The sequence below is a fragment of the Lepidochelys olivacea genome, assembly GCF_965140295.1.
Source record: "Lepidochelys olivacea isolate rLepOli2 genome assembly, chromosome: 1".
Taxonomy (NCBI): domain Eukaryota; kingdom Metazoa; phylum Chordata; order Testudines; family Cheloniidae; genus Lepidochelys; species Lepidochelys olivacea.
The window spans coordinates 38,440,096-38,458,901 of NC_140411.1; the positions used below are offsets into that span (position 1 = coordinate 38,440,096).

At 42.7% G+C, this 18,806-nt stretch overlaps 1 protein-coding gene across 1 annotated transcript; it reads left to right on the plus strand.

Moving 5' to 3' along the window:
* Positions 1-1,400: 1,400 nt before the first annotated feature.
* RAB39A (RAB39A, member RAS oncogene family) lies at positions 1,401-18,225 on the plus strand. Its single transcript, XM_084617649.1, has 2 exons — positions 1,401-1,901; positions 17,669-18,225. The coding sequence occupies exons 1-2, from the start codon at positions 1,579-1,581 to the stop codon at positions 18,093-18,095; spliced, it is 750 nt and encodes a 249-aa protein (XP_084473775.1). The 5' UTR covers positions 1,401-1,578; the 3' UTR covers positions 18,096-18,225.
* The last annotated feature ends 581 nt before the right edge of the window (positions 18,226-18,806 follow it).

Sequence of the window (18,806 nt, forward strand, 5' to 3'; positions counted from 1 at the left end):
TTTTGAGTCAAACAAAACATTTATTTGACGTAAAACATTTTTCAGTTTTTTAATTTGTTACATTTTTGGGTGATTACCACTTTTAAAAAAAACATTTAAATAAATCTAGCTAAATTTTGAAACAAAGCATTGTTTTGAAGCAAAAGGTCAAAGCATTTCATTTTGAAAATGTCAAAACAAACTGTTTTGGCTTTCAATTATTTATTTTTTTCATTTGTTATTTGGTCACAACCATTGCCCAAAGTGGACCCAAATTCATAGCGAGTTCTGATCACCCCAAAACTACATTTTTCAGTGAATAAACTATTTGACAAAAAAAGTCACCCAGCTCTACTCCCACTCTTGCACAGCATCTCAATTTTACGCCCTTCACTCCTTCTGCAACTCCTTACTCATCTCCCTCCCTTCCTCTTCATATCTCATGCTTCTTTCTACCATCCTTGCCCATCACCCTTTATTGCACCCACCTTTACTTTGCAACACACCCTTTTTTCTCAGCCCTGCTCACACCTTCCCTTGCCCATCTCATGCCCCACAGTCCATTGTCTATCCCACATCATACCCCAACTCCCTGCTCATCCTTTTCAGTGCCTAGCTTGTACACCCCCCCCACTGCCTCTCTAATTTGCCCCCCTATCCACCCATCTTGCAGCCCTTGTTGGATCTGTTGTGAGTTGTTACAAGCTGTTGTATAGGGGAATAGGGCCTAGCATGTGTGAATTGGAGTTTGGGGATGGAGGGGAAACTCTTGCTTCAAGGAAATGTCTTCGCCGCAGGGAGCCTGGGTAATTGGCACCCAGGTCTTAGCACCCAGAGTAGCCTAGCTGGGGGATGAACCACCACATTGCAACACCACGTCTGAGTCACTATGTCCTCTTCGGGGTTGGGCTCCCACGTGTGTCACTAGGACCTGTGCAGGGACATACCGCAGTTGGTTATACTGCAGTAAGCTAAGCCACTCTATGAGTCTTTCCCAGTGAATTGTGGAGATCTTGTCTGTCCTTTGAGGCACATGGGGGGAATTGTGGGAAGGCACTGGAGTCCTGAGAGGGGCTTAGCCTGCCTCCTCACTGCAAAGTGATTGGGTAAACCCCCAGCAGGGCCAGCTAGCACCACCACACGGGGGTGAGAGGATGGGGGGGGGGGAGGAGTGATGGGGTGACATCCCAAGAAGAGCATGAGTTAACTCTGCAGGGAAGATACAGGGTGTGTGATGCAATGAATGGCTCAGGCTGACCTGTTCAGCTCAACCTGAGCAGAACAGGTGCTGAAGGGACAGCACCCTCCCTCCCCTACCTGTACCGCCTCCAATCCCCCAGGAGTACAATCAGCCCTCCCCCCTGCATCACGGGGTCCGTGGGACACCCCCTCCCCCTTAGCAGGACCCCAACCCTCCCCTCTGCACCACGGCGGCCGGGGGGGACCCCCAACCCTTCCCTTTGCCCATGGGGATCGGCGAGACCCCAACCCTTCCCCATCACCACCAGGAGCCAGTGGGCCCCGCCCCTCCCTGGCATCACAGGGTGCAGCTGCTCGGGTCCGAGCCGTCCCCTCCCCCGCAGCCGGCCTGCAGCGCCGATGCCCGGGATAGGGGCGGTGGGAGCGCGGTGCAGGCACCGGCCGAGGAGGAGCCCCAGGAAGGGCCCCGAGGCCGAGCCGGGCCAGGCCGGGGCCGCCATGGACGCAGCGATCTGGATCTATCAGTTCCGGCTGATCGTGCTGGGCGACTCCACCGTGGGCAAGTCCTGCCTCCTGCACCGCTTCACCGAGGGCCGCTTCCCGGGGCCGCTGCACTGCGACCCCACCGTGGGGGTGGACTTCTTCTCCCGCCTGGTGGAGATCGAGCCCGGCAAGCGGGTCAAGCTGCAGCTGTGGGACACGGCGGGGCAGGAGCGGTTCAGGTACGGGCGGCTCGCCTCGCTCCCGGCCTCCTTCCAGCGCCTCTGCCTCCCCGCCCATCCCCGCGCCGCCCCGGACCGCGCTCCTGTCTCCCCGCCCATCCCCGAGCCGCCCCGGGACCCCACCCCTGCCTCCTCCTCGCCCAGCGCCAGGACCCTGCCCCTACCTCCCCGTGCTGCCCCAGGACCACCTGCCTCCCCGCCCATTCCCGTGCTGCCCCGGGACCCTGTGCCCGCCCCTGCCTCCCCGCCCATCCCCATTCCACCCCCAGGATCCCGCCTCTGCCTCCCCCTGCTGCCCTGGGACCCCCTTCCTCCCCGCCCATCCCCCCGCCACCCTAGCACCGCGCCTGGGACCTCCATCCTGCCCCCTACCCTTTCCCGAGCATTCCTGTGCCTCCCCTGCACCACACCCCATACCCGGGCTTCCCCTTCGCCCTCCAGTCTCCACAACACACCTTGGACACACCCTGCTGCACCCTGATCTCACCCGGGCCTCCCACCTGCTGCTCCTCCCCTGCATAGACCTTAGTGCTCCCTATTCCCCCCATCCCTCGGGACCACACTGTCCCCCTAGCTGGTTACACTGCTTTCTAGGGTCTCCACTCTCCCTGGAACTGCCTGTAACCACAGGAACTCACCTCCATCCCAACCCCTACACTCCTGTCCTTCATCACACACTTCCCAGTCCAGCCACTGGGACACCCCTCCTGTCTCTCCTCCCTCTGGAGAAGGCAAAGCCAGACATCCCTCTTTCCCCAAAGGCACATCCTCCTCTCGGGCCTTCCCCTTCCCCACCCCACCCCACCCCACCCATACAGAAGGGATGAATAGTGCCATTGTCCCATCTCTTCACCCCTCCATCTCTGCCCCTACACCTCCACTGGGAGTAGCAATTCCCTCTCCCTCATCTGCCTCCTCCCTTGCAATAGGGGATCTTTACTCCCTGCCTCCCCCCAGTCTCTTACTTTCTCATCACCTTAAAGCTAGTCCCCTCCCCCATCTCTCCTTCCTCTGCAGTAGGGGGGAAGCTAGCCCCCTCCCCACTCCAAGGAGCTACCACCTGTCAGTTGTACCAGTGCTAGAGCATAGTGTAGACACCTTGCTGTCCGGACTGTTGGTTGCCTGTCTTCTCTAGTGCCCTTTAATGCCTTCACACTCCCAGTCCTAACCTGGGCTCTCTCCCCTCTACTTTGGCCCGCTCCTGGAGAGTCTCTACCTGCACCCTGGGCTGCGGGCGGCTGCCCTGCTGCTCCACGCTGAGCTCCCTCACTGGCCACTGCCGGCGACAAAAGGGAGCAGCACCGGCGGTGGGCTGAGGCGGTGGCGCAGCTGCTGCCAGAGGAGGCGCACACATAATGGCAGCTCTTCCCCTGAAACCCACCACAGGGGAGGCAAGGGGGCTTCCTGGGCCTGAGAGGGGCCTGGCCCCTAGGAGCACGTGAAGTGATGGTGCCGGGTGAGTGTGCTGCCAGGGGAAAAGGAGGGCCCCTCCCCCAGAGCTTGCTGCTGCCAGGTGGGAGAGGGCTGGGGGGACTATGGAGTCCTCCTCTCTGTCCCCAGCCCTGGGGCAGCCTGCCTGTACCCCAAATTCCTCAGCCCCAGCCCACCCCCAGATCCTTCACCCCCAGCCAGAGCCCTCACCCCCCCCGCACCCTAACCCTCTGCCCCAACTCTGAGCCCCCTCCTGCACCGTGAACCCCTCACCCTGCACCCCAACCCTCTGCCCTAGCCCTGAGCCCCCTCCCACACCCCAAACCCCTCACCCCCAGCCAGAGCCCGCATCCCCCCATACCTCCCCACATTGTGCAATAAAGGGAAACTGTACTGTTTTCAGTCCATTTTTACATTATTTTAAAATATATATATATCAGCTTTCCAGGCAGGTATAGGGAGGGGGTGGGGCTTGGACCCGTTCTGGACACCACCAAAAATTATACAAACCTGCCACCCCTGAAAGTAACCAGCAACTTTCCTAGGCTTGCATGAGTCAGAAGTGCATAAATATTTTTTGATGAGTCAGGCCTCTCCAAGATTAGTGCAGGATTCACGATTGATAACAATAGCCTTGTCAAGGTTCCTCCCCCACTCTGAACTCTAGGGTACAGATGTGGGGACCTGCATGAAAAACCTCCTAAGCTTATCTTTACTAGCTTAGGTCAAAACTTCCCCAAGGTACAAAATATTCCACCCTTTGTCCTTGGATTGGCCGCTACCACCACCAAACTAATACTGGTTACTGGGGAAGAGTTGTTTGGACACATCTTTCCCCCCAAAATACTTCCCAAAACCTTGCACCCCACTTCCTGGACAAGGTTTGGTAAAAAGCCTCACCAATCTGCCTAGGTGACTACAGACCCAGACCCTTGGATCTTAAGAACAATGAACAATCCTCCCAACACTTGCACCCCCCCTTTCCTGGGAAATGTTGGATAAAAAGCCTCACCAATTTGCATAGGTGACCACAGACCCAAACCCTTGGATCTGAGAATAATGAAAAAGCATTCAGTTTTCTTACAAGAAGACTTTTAATAAAAATAGAAGTAAATAGAAATAAAGAAATCCCCCCTGTAAAATCAGGATGGTAGATATCTTACAGGGTAATTAGATTCAAAAACATAGAGAACCCCTCTAGGCAAAACCTTAAGTTACAAAAAAGATACACAGACAGAAATAGTTATTCTATTCAGCACAATTCTTTTCTCAGCCATTTAAAAAAATCATAATCTAACACGTACCTAGCTAGATTACTTACTAAAAGTTCTAAGACTCCATTCCTGGTCTATCCCCGGCAAAGACAGAATATAGACAGACACACAGACCCTTTGTTTCTCTCCCTCCTCCCAGCTTTTGAAAGTATCTTGTCTCCTCATTGGTCATTTTGGTCAGGTGCCAGCGAGGTTACCTTTAGCTTCTTAACCCTTTACAGGTGAGAGGAGCTTTTCCCTGGCCAGGAGGGATTTTAAAGGGGTTTACCCTTCCCTTTATATTTATGACAAGCCTCTTAATGTTTTTCAACTTTTTAGTATTTTCCTATAAACAAATGTAAAATACTTATAAACACATGCCTAATAACTAGTAGTTGTTGAATTTTGATTTTGCTGGCAAAGGGCCAATATGTTCAATGACAAGACTATTAGTGGACTCAAAGGGGTGTAAATAAAACACCATTTGAAATCAAATAATAGCCATCATTTAACATGATGATGCTCAGGGGATATGCAATTATGAGTCATGCATGCCGTTGCTTTGACTTTTACCCACTAGTGTACAGGATATGTGTATTTTCGAATACCCAGCCGATACTTACCAGAGGAAATACTGTTAAATATATTTGGTTTGCTAATAGACATTTCTTGACAGTTGGCATGCACAGAAATTATGAAAGCAATTATTGTGTTTAGCCTATTCAAGCATGTTATAAATAGATTACTAAAATATAAACAGTATGTTGGAAACTTGTATATTCTGTCCTCTGTTCATTACACTTAAATGAAGAAAACTGCAACCTTTGGCACGTGGCCCATCAGGGAAATCTGCTGGCGGGCTGGGATGGTTTGTTTACCTTCAGCGTCTGCAGGTTTGGCTAATCGCTGCTCCCACTGGCTTCGGTTTGCCGTTCCAGGCCAGTGGGGGCTGCGGGAAGTGGCGCGGGCTAAGGATGTGTTGGCCGCCGCTTCCCACACTCCGAATTGGCCTGGAATGGCGATCTACGGCCAGTGGGAGCTGCAATCGGCCAAACCTGTGGACACTGCAGGTAAACAAACTGTCCCAGCCCTCCAGCGGATTTCCCTGACGGGCCACATGCCAAAGGTTGCCGATCCCTGCTGTAGATCATAATCAAACTATAGCCTTCGGGAGATTAGAAGATGCCAAAAGGTCTAGGATGCTTTTGTTGTAGCAATAAAAATGACCAAGCAGTGTATAGGTCTGTTTCTCAAGTCTGCTGCAGCTCCTTTGCACTGTCCCACTGGTGCATTAAGGCTGGCTTAATACACTCCCAGAGGATTTCCCTGTGTAAGGGGAATCCATAGTAGTTAGATGCCAGCCCCCCTGCTGGTCCCAAGCCTAGGGGACATCCCCAGAGAAGAGTACATTTGGATGGTGTACTTGCCACCACCATCCTATTCAAATCTCTTTCCTTCTTCTACATCCTATGGTAAAACTTCTGAGAAAGTTACTGGATCTGCCAGTGGTGTCTTGGGATTGGGATCTGATTCTAAGTAGGCTCATGGAAACACCATTTACATTGCTGAGTGTATTACTTCGCATTACTTTTCAATTAAAGTGGCATGGTTTCTACTACTTCTGCAAAGTGGTTAAGCAAGTTGCAAGCCTGGATGGCTCCTTATACTGAGATCAGATAATACAGTGATGGACACAGTTTTATTATTACTAATTTATTTGTATTGTGGTAGCACCAAGGGGCTGCAATCATGGACCAGGACCCCGTTATGCCAGGTGCTGTCCAAAGAGAACAAAAAGATAGCTCTACCCAAAGGAGTTTACAATCTAGGGGACAAGAACCTAGATAGACTCTGTTTAATGACGATAAAGTGGTTATTCACCGTGTATTTCTGACCAAGATGGGATAAAATTTAACCTAAATTAGTTAATTTCTTTGCCTACCTTTTTTCCAAAGCCTCACACTCTGCCAGGGAAGCTAGCTTCAGAAAGTCTGTTTGTGGACTCTAAGAAAAAGTCCAAGGAGAGATGATCTATGCTCACAAGCCATCCAAGTGGATTTAGTATTGCCTATAGTCAAGTTTGTTATGACAAATTATTTGTACAAGGGAGATTATGGGAAGTTTTAAAGCTCATTCTACCAGAGTGTTAACATCAATAGCTTCCCTGTAAAGTGTTTCGAATTCTGATATTGCCACTTGTTGCTCTGTTTATTTTTTCACAAAATTATTCTGAGACTCAGGCTCATGCCCAGATCAGGAGACCACTGCTTCTGTCTTTATTGAATTAAGTATTCACCAGCAAGCATTAGCAGACAACTCCAATAGGAGGGCTCATTTACTATAGCAGGGATCTGCAGAGACAATTTTATGATAGAGAAAAAAAGGTTACTTACCAGTAACTGCAGTTCTCAGAATTTTTTTGCCTATGCCCATCCATGCTGACTCCACTTCTGTGGAGTGTCTTTGCTGAATTAGATGAAGCTAGGAGAAACTCTGGATTTATTAGGGGTGGTGCTTTTTATAAAGGCCTCAGGTCAATGGTGCTAATGTTCCAGAATGGTCATACTGCTTTGGAATAGTATGTTCAGAACCACATGAAGACTATGGATGTTGAAAGGCAACCATATTGTCTTTGGCCTCATTTATTCTTCCAGAACTCCGCGGGCTCCGCTTTGGAAATGCATATCTTTTATAGTTAATCTCTTATGAAGGGTTTTGAACATTTTATTAATGTTAGCATTCTTCATTTCTACACATGCACATCCCAGCTTTACTTATTTCAGGTGATAAGGAAGAGGTACTGACAGAGATACAGGTGTCAAAGAGAAGGCACTAAGGCATTTTGATAAAGAGCAACAAGACACCATGGTTTGATGGCATTTATACAACAGAATGTAAATTGGGCACTCCTGTTTACTCTCTTATAATACAAGAGCAAAGGTCTATTCAATTAGACTGAAAGATGTCATATTTAAAACTGATAAAATAAATACTTTTTTACGCAGTGCATAATTAACCTGTGTCGCTCACTGTCACAAGATATCATTGAAACCAAGTGCGTAGGCTTGGTGAGAAAACAGTTCTTGTACCAATTTAACTACTTTGATTAGAGGTGTATATTTTTAATCAAATTAGTTAAATCAGTACAAATCATAGTGTAGATGAAGCTATTTTGGTATAAAGGTGCCTTATAACAGTATAGTTTGTTATCCGTCCCTACACAAATAAGCTACATCAGTTATTTCATTTACCAGTAAAACTGTGTCCACACCAGGGACACTTCAACTATTCTGGTATAATTAAAGTAGTAGGATACGTGTATAGACAAGCCCTTGGTAAGATTTTTTAAAGGATTAGATATTTACATGGCTAATAAGAACATCCATAGTAATGTCAAATAGGATAAAACATTATAACAGATATAAGCTTCATGCTTCAAATCATAAATCAACTTCTAATTGACAGGGGTTAGGAAAAACTTTCCCTCTGGGCAGATTTTTTCCATAACTGTCCATCACAGGGTTTCTTGCACCTTTCTCTGAAGCATCTGATACTGGCCACTGTCAGAGATAGGAACTAGATTAATGGACCACTGATGTGATCCAGTATGGCAATCCCTGTGTTCCTATCACATTCTTCATAGCTCTGCATTCTGTTTCTGCAACGTAGAAGGAGCTTCTAGAGAGGAAGTTGGTTATGGAAGGAGATTTTAAGTAAGCAGATCCAACAGGTGAGTCAGAATGTGATTCTGAATTGGGAGCCAATCTTATTATTTGCACAAAATTTGCAAACGTGAGTGACTGAAGTTAGTCAGGCTCTGAATCCATCCTTAAGTACTAAAACCATGGCCTGGTTTTCAAAGAAGATGAGCAATCCCAGTTCCCATTGAAGTGATACTGTACCAGAGTATATTTGTCTACACATTAAAGCAAAAAAATTAAACTTCCAGGTTAAGTGAGAGGAAACTTTGAACAATCTGTATGTGAACTTCACATGAATCCAGACTGGATAGTTTTTTCACATGACCTTCTCACATATTAACACATTTGTTTTTTTCCTATGCTTGACTGAATGCAAAGGTACCTCGTAGGAACAAATAATTTGCCATTGGCAATGTCAGGACAGAATTTAGGAGAGAATGGATCTGTTGCCAGTTTGACTGAGTAATGCTTATCACCTGCCTGGTTCGGTAGTGAGTAGGCGGTGTGGACTTTAAATGATTTGTTCAGCCCTCTCTGGGATTGAACCACTCTTATATAATCTGAGCTGCAGACATACATGCTGTGGAGTGAGTTAAAGACAGAGATTGAACTTGAATGTAGCTTGCCTTGTTGCTCTGAGTTTTTCAGATGTTTACAAGTATCCATGTTTTTAATATAGATTAATTAGTTTTAATACAGTTTAAATATAAACTGTGTGAAAGGATATACCTTTATTACTGGGGTAATGGTAAAGGCTCCACAGTTAGGGTCAAAATAGACTACCATCCCCAAACTCACAGCACTTCCTCTTTGAGTAAAGAATGGATTTTCCGTTCACATACAAGTAAATCTGTAAATCAGTTGAAGTTCAAATTAATTAAAAACTGAGTCCTTTAAGAAATTTAGCATGTTTCAATCTTGTCATTGTTCAGAATTATCTTAATAATGGAATAACACAGACTCTTCAACTATCCATATAGTTAAAATGAATTGTAATCTTGTGCATAGGCTGTATTTGAAAAAAACAGACTGAAATTAAACTAAGTTATTAATGATTGTTGTATTTAATTACTATGATTATATAGACTACCAACGGGCTCAGGTAGGGTGACCAGACAAGTGTGAAAAATCGGGACGGGGGGGGGAGGGGAGTAATGGGAGCCCATATAAAAAAAAGACCCAAAAATCAGGACTGTCCCTAGGACATCTGGTCACCCTAGGCTCAGGTAACTTTTAAGTGGAGCCATTGTGACTGCAGAGATAAATCAACCAATTACCCCCCTTCTCCTACAGCTAATTTGCATGCAATAAGTCTATTGGCTGAAATGAGACAGTGGTATGAAGCAGACTGGACAGTGTGTCAAGTGTTTTCATTGGTTGATTACGTGACCCAGTTATCACTGCTCCCTAAAGATTCTTTGCCTGCATACCAGCTTGGTCATCTCCGCTTGAAAGTCTCCCCATAGCACTGCTGCCTGAGCTCCACTAAGCACCAAGCCAGACCTTCTGGGGAAACTGAGGGAGGAGTGCATGGGGAGCCTTAAACCCCAGAGTCATTGGGATTCTGGCACTGGGCTCATCAAACCTACTCTCATATTTTGCCTGTCTCATTAACACCACCCTCTAACTCATACATCAATAAGAAATTAAGGGTCAGAGTCACCAGTAAAGTTTGCCTGGTTTTCACTGCTGTGATGCAAAGCCGCTGTACACCTATCTTAACTGGCTAATGCACACTGGCTGTTTTGCTCTGCACTGATGTACCAGTGAATTTGCCTGTAAAAGGTATTTTTTAAATGATTTATGGTTGATATTACATATCATCAAACCATTAGAAATTTCACATGGTCAGTTTTGCTTTAGGTTTCTTGTTTAATGTTGTTTGAAATTTTTAATAACTTTTAAATAGCAGGGAAATTCCAAAACTGAAAACTACATTTTGATATAGATTATATAGATATATAGATATAGGTTGAGAATGTGTATTAGTAGTGTAAGGGTAAAAACATTGCATAGATGTTGTAATTATCCTAAAACTATGCATTACAAAGCCAGAATATTATATGAATGCATTCTAGCTTTGTAAAGAATGGTTTGGGGATAATTATACCATCCCTGTAATTTTTGAATTGATTGATATGTACTCTCAAATTTAACTCCATTATAATATAGTTCGTAGGCTGGGAAGAAAAATAATTCTCTTTCTAAATTAGATAAAGATAAAGCTTTCATTTGGAAAGTTTCCTTCATTTTAGTAAAAATTAGTGAGATCAGAATCAGAAAGAAACTGGTAACTAAATAAGCATGACTCTAAAATGAGCATCACTCTAAGAATACAGTTTGATGTGATTAATATAGCCTCTAATTTATTTTCAGGAACAGTTGTCCAGTGAATAATATCTTATCATTCCTTTCACTTAGAATGACTATCAGGGACATATTTTTTAACCTAATTACTCAGTTTAATCTAAAATGACTTCTGAAGTAAACAATTTCCCCTTTAGTAAAACCAGTTTAATCAGAATTAATTAACCTACACAAGGATTCCGCTAAATGAGAAGTCATAATTTCAATAAAGCATTTTAGAATCTACATTAAACAATATGCTCTCAATTAAAACTAAAGAGTGTGAAATTATTATTCTTTGGAGGGTCAGTCTGCTGCATGATTTTCTGATGGAGCAATCTCATTTTCAACAGGAAACTGTTGTAGAATACAGAGTTATTTTGTGGGCCTTGTAATTGTAGAATTCAGGATCAAAGCCATCTGGTTCCGGTTTAATAGCTACTGTAGCTTTATTTAATCTATTGAAAAGGCAGAGACTTATTAAGATTTATTTTAGCATGTTTTGATCGACAAAGATTAACTTTCTCAAAAAAAACCTGCCTTTTTTGTTGAAAAGTTTTGTATGAAGATTACAAATGTATTATTGATAGCTTTGATACAAACTCTCTTGTTGCAAATCTGAAATGATAGCAGTCCTTTCAAGAATCTGATATCCTTTAGTTAACATCGTTTATCCAGGGGAGGGGGTTGTTTTTGTTTTTTTGAGATAGATTGTTTTACTATATTTAGCAAAAGCACAAATGGTTCATAGGTTTCATAACCTGTAACTGGTTTATATGGAATAGAGAATAAATATAGCATTGTTTTTTCTAAATGATTTTTAGACTCAAGTTTAGTAACATTCATAAACTTGGTTTGATTTGTACTTAGCAAATCTTTGTGATATCATGACTCTATCTGGTAAGAGAGAAATATATTTCATTTTCTCTTTTACAATAAATTAAACTTTGTTTAAACTTTGTTTAGGGTCTGATATTGCAGCACTTATTTGCACATTGCTAGTGATGTCAATGGGTTTTGCTTATGAACTGCATCATGCTGTTCAAAATTATTGTGATGGTGGTCACAAGAAGAATGTCTGAGATGTAATTAAGCTCTTTTCCTTTAAGGTTGGGCAGGACAGAGTGAGTTGAGAAATAAAATTAATACCATCGAAAAATACTATAAGATTTTCCCTTAGTATTAGTGAGGACCAAATTCTGCCCTTTCATATGGTTTCACAGAATCTATAGATGGATAGACCTATTGTGCATCATCTAGCCCAGGTATGTAGGAGACTAATTCCCATTGAGTTGAATGGGAGTTAGGCACCTAAATAACTTTGAGGATCTGGGCCCTAATCCATTTCCCAACCAATGCTGGAATGTTCCCCAAAATATATATTTCTAGTGTTTGCTCAGTCTAGTTTTGAAAACCTCAAGTCTGGGGTCTTCCATGACTTCTTTTGGAGTGACTGTTCAACAGCCTAATAGATCTCAGTGCTAGAAAGATTTTTCCTGATTGTCAGCCTCAATTTCCTACTTCTTAATTTTATCTCATCACTCATAATTATACTTTCATGTAATACACTACTCTAAACAATTGCTTTCCTTGAGGTTGAACCTCTTCAAATATTTGTACACTATTTCCACACATATCTGCCCTCCTTAGTTGTCACTTAATCAAACTATACATATTTAAATAATTTTTAAAAAAATCTTTCTTCATAAGTTATTCTCTCTAACCCTCCTCTCTTGCTGTTTTCTGAACTCCTCAAGTTTATCAGATTTTCTTTAGTAATAAGATCTGAAAGTGAAAGATTTATTTGAGTTATGATTGTACCCAAAGATAGAAACTGTTCTCTCCCTGATATGATGCCACTTCTTATGTAGTCCAAAATTACAGTTGCTTTTTTTTACCATTTGTTTATTTTGCAGAACTGTTTTTAGGTAATTAAACAAATAATATAGGCCATAAAATCAACATTGCTATAGTGAAGCCATGGAGCTACACTGATATACAGCTTAGGATCTGGTCCTGTATATGTAAAACACACAGGTGTACATGTGGTATTATTTAAAGGCAAATAGTTCATGGGTGTTTGATGCCACATAATTCTATATAAGAAAGTATGGTACTTGTATAGCATTATTTCATTTTCTGTCCCCTATTGCTTATATCACTGTCTGCATTACTGTTTTCAAGGATTTTCTTCAGATTGCTTGCATTATTTACATTATTCCAAGTTAAATCTCATTTTGCTGGCAATATTCCTAGTCCCTCTAGATCCATTTCAATTATTTCTTATGGCCTTGCTTGCATTTGCAATTCATCCAAAGCATCATCTGAAAATGTCAACAACATGCTAGTTATGCCCTCTTCTAAATCATTAGTGGAAATACTGGGTAAGACAGAGCCTGACACAGATCCTTTTGGTATCTCCATTAGACACTTCACACAAAGTATTATCTACCCTGTATTTATGTTTCTTCAGCCAGTTTTCACCAACGTCATTTTCCAGATCCAAGCCAATTTGAATTAATTTTGAGGGTACGATTCCATTGGCTTCACTTTAGAACTGCACACACACACATCCACAATAGAATTTGGCCCTAAGATATTGGAAAAGATCAGTCCAAAATATTAGAATAAACAGTTAGTCTTACCCTAGTATACAGCTGCTACCCCTTTCAAATGCAACTTGCTGTGACTACCAGAATTTAATTATCCCAGGATTCATGTACACATCTGCAACATCATTATTTGAGTTCGTTATGCCTTTATGTTCCAGTTGTTACAAAAAACTTTACAAGTGATAAATTGAACAGTTAAGGAGAGTTGTTGCTGTATAAAAATATGTTATCAAATAGGGTTTACCCTGATCCAAACTATTTTAAGGCTATATACACTTGCTATATAGCATTTATAAAAGAACCTGCCCCCCCACTGTAAAATTAAATAGAATAATTTGTTGGCTGTATTTTTACTCCAAATACTTACCATAAACACAGTAAGTGTATCATTTCAATTGGAAAGGCTTTTTACACTAGTAGTGTTTCTTGTGTCTTCTCCTAGATGCCCCTTCACTTCCTCAAATTAAAAATGGCTAAAATTGAGCTAATCTTTTTGGCTTTGTGAAATACCATTGACAACAATATCATTCTCCCTGTTGCCCAGGCTTGCAACCTCATGGTCATTTTCAACTCTTCTCTCTCTTTCCCGCCTCACACATCCAGGCGTTTGCCAAATCACGACATTCCCTCCCTCATCCCGCACACAGAACATATCAAAAAACTTTCCTTTCAGCAAAAGGCTTGGTTATCTCCTATCCAAATAACTGCTTTTGAGGTTCAGAGTAGGGATGGCAGTTACACTCTATCTTAAACCAATCATTGTCTCCTTCAATCTCAGGTCAGGCTCACCTTTCTCAGAGAAAGGCTTTATTTTATTGGTTTGCTTGTTAGAGGCTAAGAGAACCTGTTTGATTCTGGTATGAATATCGTTCAGCTGGGTGAAACATTCTACTCATAGTTTGGTGGGACACTATTCTAATCTTTTGTCCACAACTATGGTTACAATAGCTCTGAAACCCCATGTTCCCCAGCTGCATCCTCAGACGTCATCATAGAATCATAGGACTGGAAGGGACCCCAAGAGATCATCTAGTCCAGTCCCTACACTCATGGCAGGACTAAAGTATTATCTTAACCATCCCTGGCAGGTGTTTGTCTAACCTGCTCTTAAAAATCTCCAGTGATGGAGATTCCACAACCTCCATAGGCAATTTATTTCAGTGCTTAACCACCCTGACAGGAAGTTTTTCCTAATGTCCAACCTAAATCTCCCTTGCTGCAATTTAACTCCATTGCTTCTTGTTCTATCCTCAGAGGTTAAGAACAATTTTTCTCCCTCCTTGTAACAACCTTTTATGTACTTGAAAACTGTTATCATGTCCCCGCTCAGTCTTCTCTTTTCCAGACTAAACAAACCCAATTTTTTCAATCTTCCCTCACAGGTCATGTTTTCTTAGGGTGACCAGACAGCAAAGGTGAAAAATCTGGATGGGGGTGGGGGATAATAGGAGCCTATATAAGAAAAAGACCCCAAATCAGGACTGTCCCTATAAAATTGGGACATCTGGTCACCCTATGTTTTCTAGACCTTTAATCATTTTTGTTGCTCTTCTCTGGACTTTCTCCAATTTGTCCACATCTTTCCTGAAATGTGGCACCCAGAACTGGACACAATACTCCAGTTGAGGTCTAATCAGCACGGAGTAGAGCAGAAGAATTACTTCTTGTGTCGTAGTATATTGAAGGCCTGTGACAGATGAAGTGGGAGGAATATTGATTAAAAAACTAGAACAATATATAATTAACATGGCACACATTAAAAGGATTTAAAACTGGCTAACTGAAAGGTCTCAAAATGTAATTGTAAATGGTAAATCAGCATCAAGCGGGTGTGTTTCTAGTGGGGTCCTAAAGTCCTCTGTTCTTGACCCTACACTATTTAACATTTTTATTGATGACCTGGAAGAAAACATAAAATCATCACTGATAAAATTTGCAGATGCCACAAAAATTGGAGGAGTGGGAAACACTGAAGAGGTTAGGAGTACTTGTGGCACCTTAGAGACTAACCAATTTATTTGAGCATAAGCTTTCGTGAGCAACAGATCACTCACTGATACAGAGCTGTCTGGATTGCTTGGTAAACTGGGATCAATGTGTTTTAATACTGCTAACTGTAAATGAATATGTCTAGGAACAAACAATGTATGCCAGACTTACACAATGGGGAACTCTATCCTGGGAAGCAGTGACTCTGAAAAAGAGTTCGGGGTTGTGATGAATAATCAGCTGAACTTGAGCTCCCAGTGTGAAGCTGTGGCCAAAATCCATGGCTGCATTATCAGGGGAATATCAAGTAGGAGTAGAGAGGTTATTTTACCTCTGTATTGGGCATTGTTGCAGTCACTGCTGGAATATGTGTCCTGTTCTTATGTCCACAATTTAGGAAGGATGTTGATAAAGGGAGAGGGTTTGAAGAAGAGTCACGAGAATGATTGAAGGATTAGAAAACATGTTTTATAGTGATAGACTCAAGGACCTGAGTTTATTTACTTTAACAAAAGAGAAGGTTAGGGGGTTACTTGATTACAATTTATAGGTACCTGCCGGGGAACAGATATTTGATAATGAGGTCTTCAATCTAGCAGAGAAAGATACAACGCGATCCGATGGCTAGAAGGTGAAGCTAGACAAATTCAGACTATAAAATAAGGAAATAAGATATAGATTTTTAAGAGCGAGGGTAATTAACCATTGGAACAATTTACCAAAGGTTATGTTGGAGTCTCCTTTAAAAACAAGATTGCATATTTTTCTAAAAGCTATGCTCTAGGAATTATTTTGGGGAAGTCCTATGGTCTGTGTTATGCAAACTAGATGATCACAATGGTCCCTTCTGGCCTTGGAATCAATGACAAATGTCTAGAGCCCCAATGCTAAATGTCTCATTCCAAGCCTGAGTGATTGTAGCATAAAGAATTTTGGAAGCCCTGTGCCATAGATAGGCAAGAGGTAAAGAAAGGTTCCTTGTCAGTGCTGTAATAAGTGCATTTGCCCCTCTGATTTCTTTTTGGCCAGAGTTACAGAACTTCCTTTCTTGGTCTTGTGGTATATTTAAAACTGTTAAAATTGTAAAATATCACCTTCAGTTGTCAAGGGCTTTCCTGGTCCTGCTTGTAAGATATGGGGCTCTGTAGGAAACCGTGCCATCTGGGTCAATCTGCGCAAAGAGCCAGCCTAGAGCAAGGTGGGGTGACTTGTGCCTCTTTGCGTTAGGGAGCAGCTGCTTTTTCTCTCTCTGTCTTTGGTTTTTGCAAGTTAGAGTTCAGGATTCTAAGACATAAAGTGATGTTATGTTGCAACCTTCCAGAAAGAGTGTTTTGTTTTTTCTAACTTCTCTTTCCGTATCCCATGAACATAACAAGCCTTATTCTTGCTGACCTCAACAGACATGATTATCTGCATGGAGTTTAATATCAAGGAATTGGTTTGAGAGGAGATTACAATAAGTATACTTGTCTATGGCAAACTTAGGTCCCAATTCTGACAACACTGTTCCATGTGCTGAACTATGAGCAGTTAAGTACATGCATGAGTGTTTGCAGGCAGGGCCATCCCTAAGGGGATGCGGGGCCTGGGACAAATCAGCCTCCCCGCTAGCCTCCTCGCTGTCTGCCCAGCATGCCTGCCTGCTCAGCCACCACTCACTTCCTTATCCTCCCGACCACTGCTCTCCTCCTTGCCATCCTTCTGCCTGCTCTCCGCTCGCTTCCCCACTAGTCTCCTCACCGTCCGTCCGGCATGCCTCCCCGCCTGACCACCACTCTACTCCTTGCCGTCCTCCCACCCGCCTGCCTCCTCACCCCCTGCCCGCCTGCTGCTCACCTCCTCACCCACCTCCCCGCCGCTCGCCTCCCCGTTAGCCTCCTCCCCTGAATACCGGGACAAATGGCGTCCCAATCGTACATTGGTCAGGACTCAGGACAAAGGGCTAGATATCAGGACAGTCCCAATTTTATTGAAGTGTGGGGCCCCCCTAAGTGCAGGGGCCGGGGCAGTCACCCCGATTTGCCCTATCCAAGGGACGGCTCTGTTTGCAGGATCAGAGCCTTATCTTTAAAAAAAAAATTGTCATTAATGCTGTAAATTTTTTTCTTCTTGAATAAGTGCAACATGGTAATTTTTTTACCAGAAATACCTCTTTCCAAACTGAGTCTGCATCCAAAGTTGATATCAGAGATGTTGAGTTCAAAGATGCTGCATGCAGTGACAGCTTTTGGCTTTAAGACAATGTGGAAAATGAACATGATCAAAGACAACTTCAGTAAATAAATTCTGGTTGTGAAAAAGAACCAATGTGTATTTTGTGAAGAGATGGTAGCAAGCAAAGAATGTACTGCTGCACTGAAATATCAACTTGAGAAATGTAATTACATTCCCTTTAAACTTTTCTTTTTTTCCCCCCTTCTTTCTTCACTTTTCAGATCAATAACACGATCTTATTACCGCAATTCTGTTGGTGGCTTACTGGTGTTTGACATCACAAACCGGCGATCTTTTGAGCATGTGAAAGACTGGCTAGAAGAAGCTAAAATGCATGTACAGCCATTTCAGATTGTGTTTCTGTTAGTTGGACATAAATGTGATTTAGTGTCACAGCGTCAGGTTACAAGAGAAGAAGCTGAAAAACTGTCATCTGCCTGTGGTATGAAATACATAGAAACCTCAGCAAAAGATGCCACAAATGTTGAAGAATCCTTTACAATTCTGACCCGAGACATATATGAACTTGTAAAGAAAGGAGAAATTTCTATACAGGATGGATGGGAAGGTGTTAAGAGTGGCTTTGTTCCAAATGTTGTCCATTCATCAGAGGAAGCTGTAAAGCCTAGAAGACGATGCATCTGCTAAACTCATAGCATGCCAAAGAGCATATCAGGTGTTCAGAGAATGATACCAACATAAATAACATCACTTTGAAGACATAATAGATCATGATGTAGCTGAATCACCAAATGATAATTCATTTTTGTATCATTTTGTCTCATTCACAACTTGATAAAATTTAAAGTGCTTTTTCCCCATAATACAATAACTTTGAGCAGTCTTCAATAAAATAAATTAGATATTGCTTAAGGAAAAATATGTGCTAAGTAGCAAGATGTTGAGAAAATGCAATAATCATCATGGTAGCATCCTTTATGGGCTTTGTATTTTGAACAGAGTTTAAAATCAGGCTCTTGTGTATAGGCTAAGTGTTGATAAGCTCATTGCTTCAGTTCATCCTGCCTCCATTTGGGATAAAAATATTATAACCTGTACTTTTTTTATTGTGATTTTTCATTCACTAAGATGGATTTGCTAAAAGACAGTTAAGATTTAGAGCACTGTAGAATTTAATAATATAAATCACTTCGAAGAAAGCAAACTGAAAGATTGCTCCATCAGTGAACACTTTTGTTATGACTGTGAATACAAGCCTTACTAAGGAACAAGAATGTATTTGAGAAGACTAATATATTTATATACTGAAACAGGGAACAGAAGAAATGCAGTTTAGTATGAAATATTTTCCGAATCACCAGTGTAACTAGATGTAATGAAACAAATGGTACAGCCATT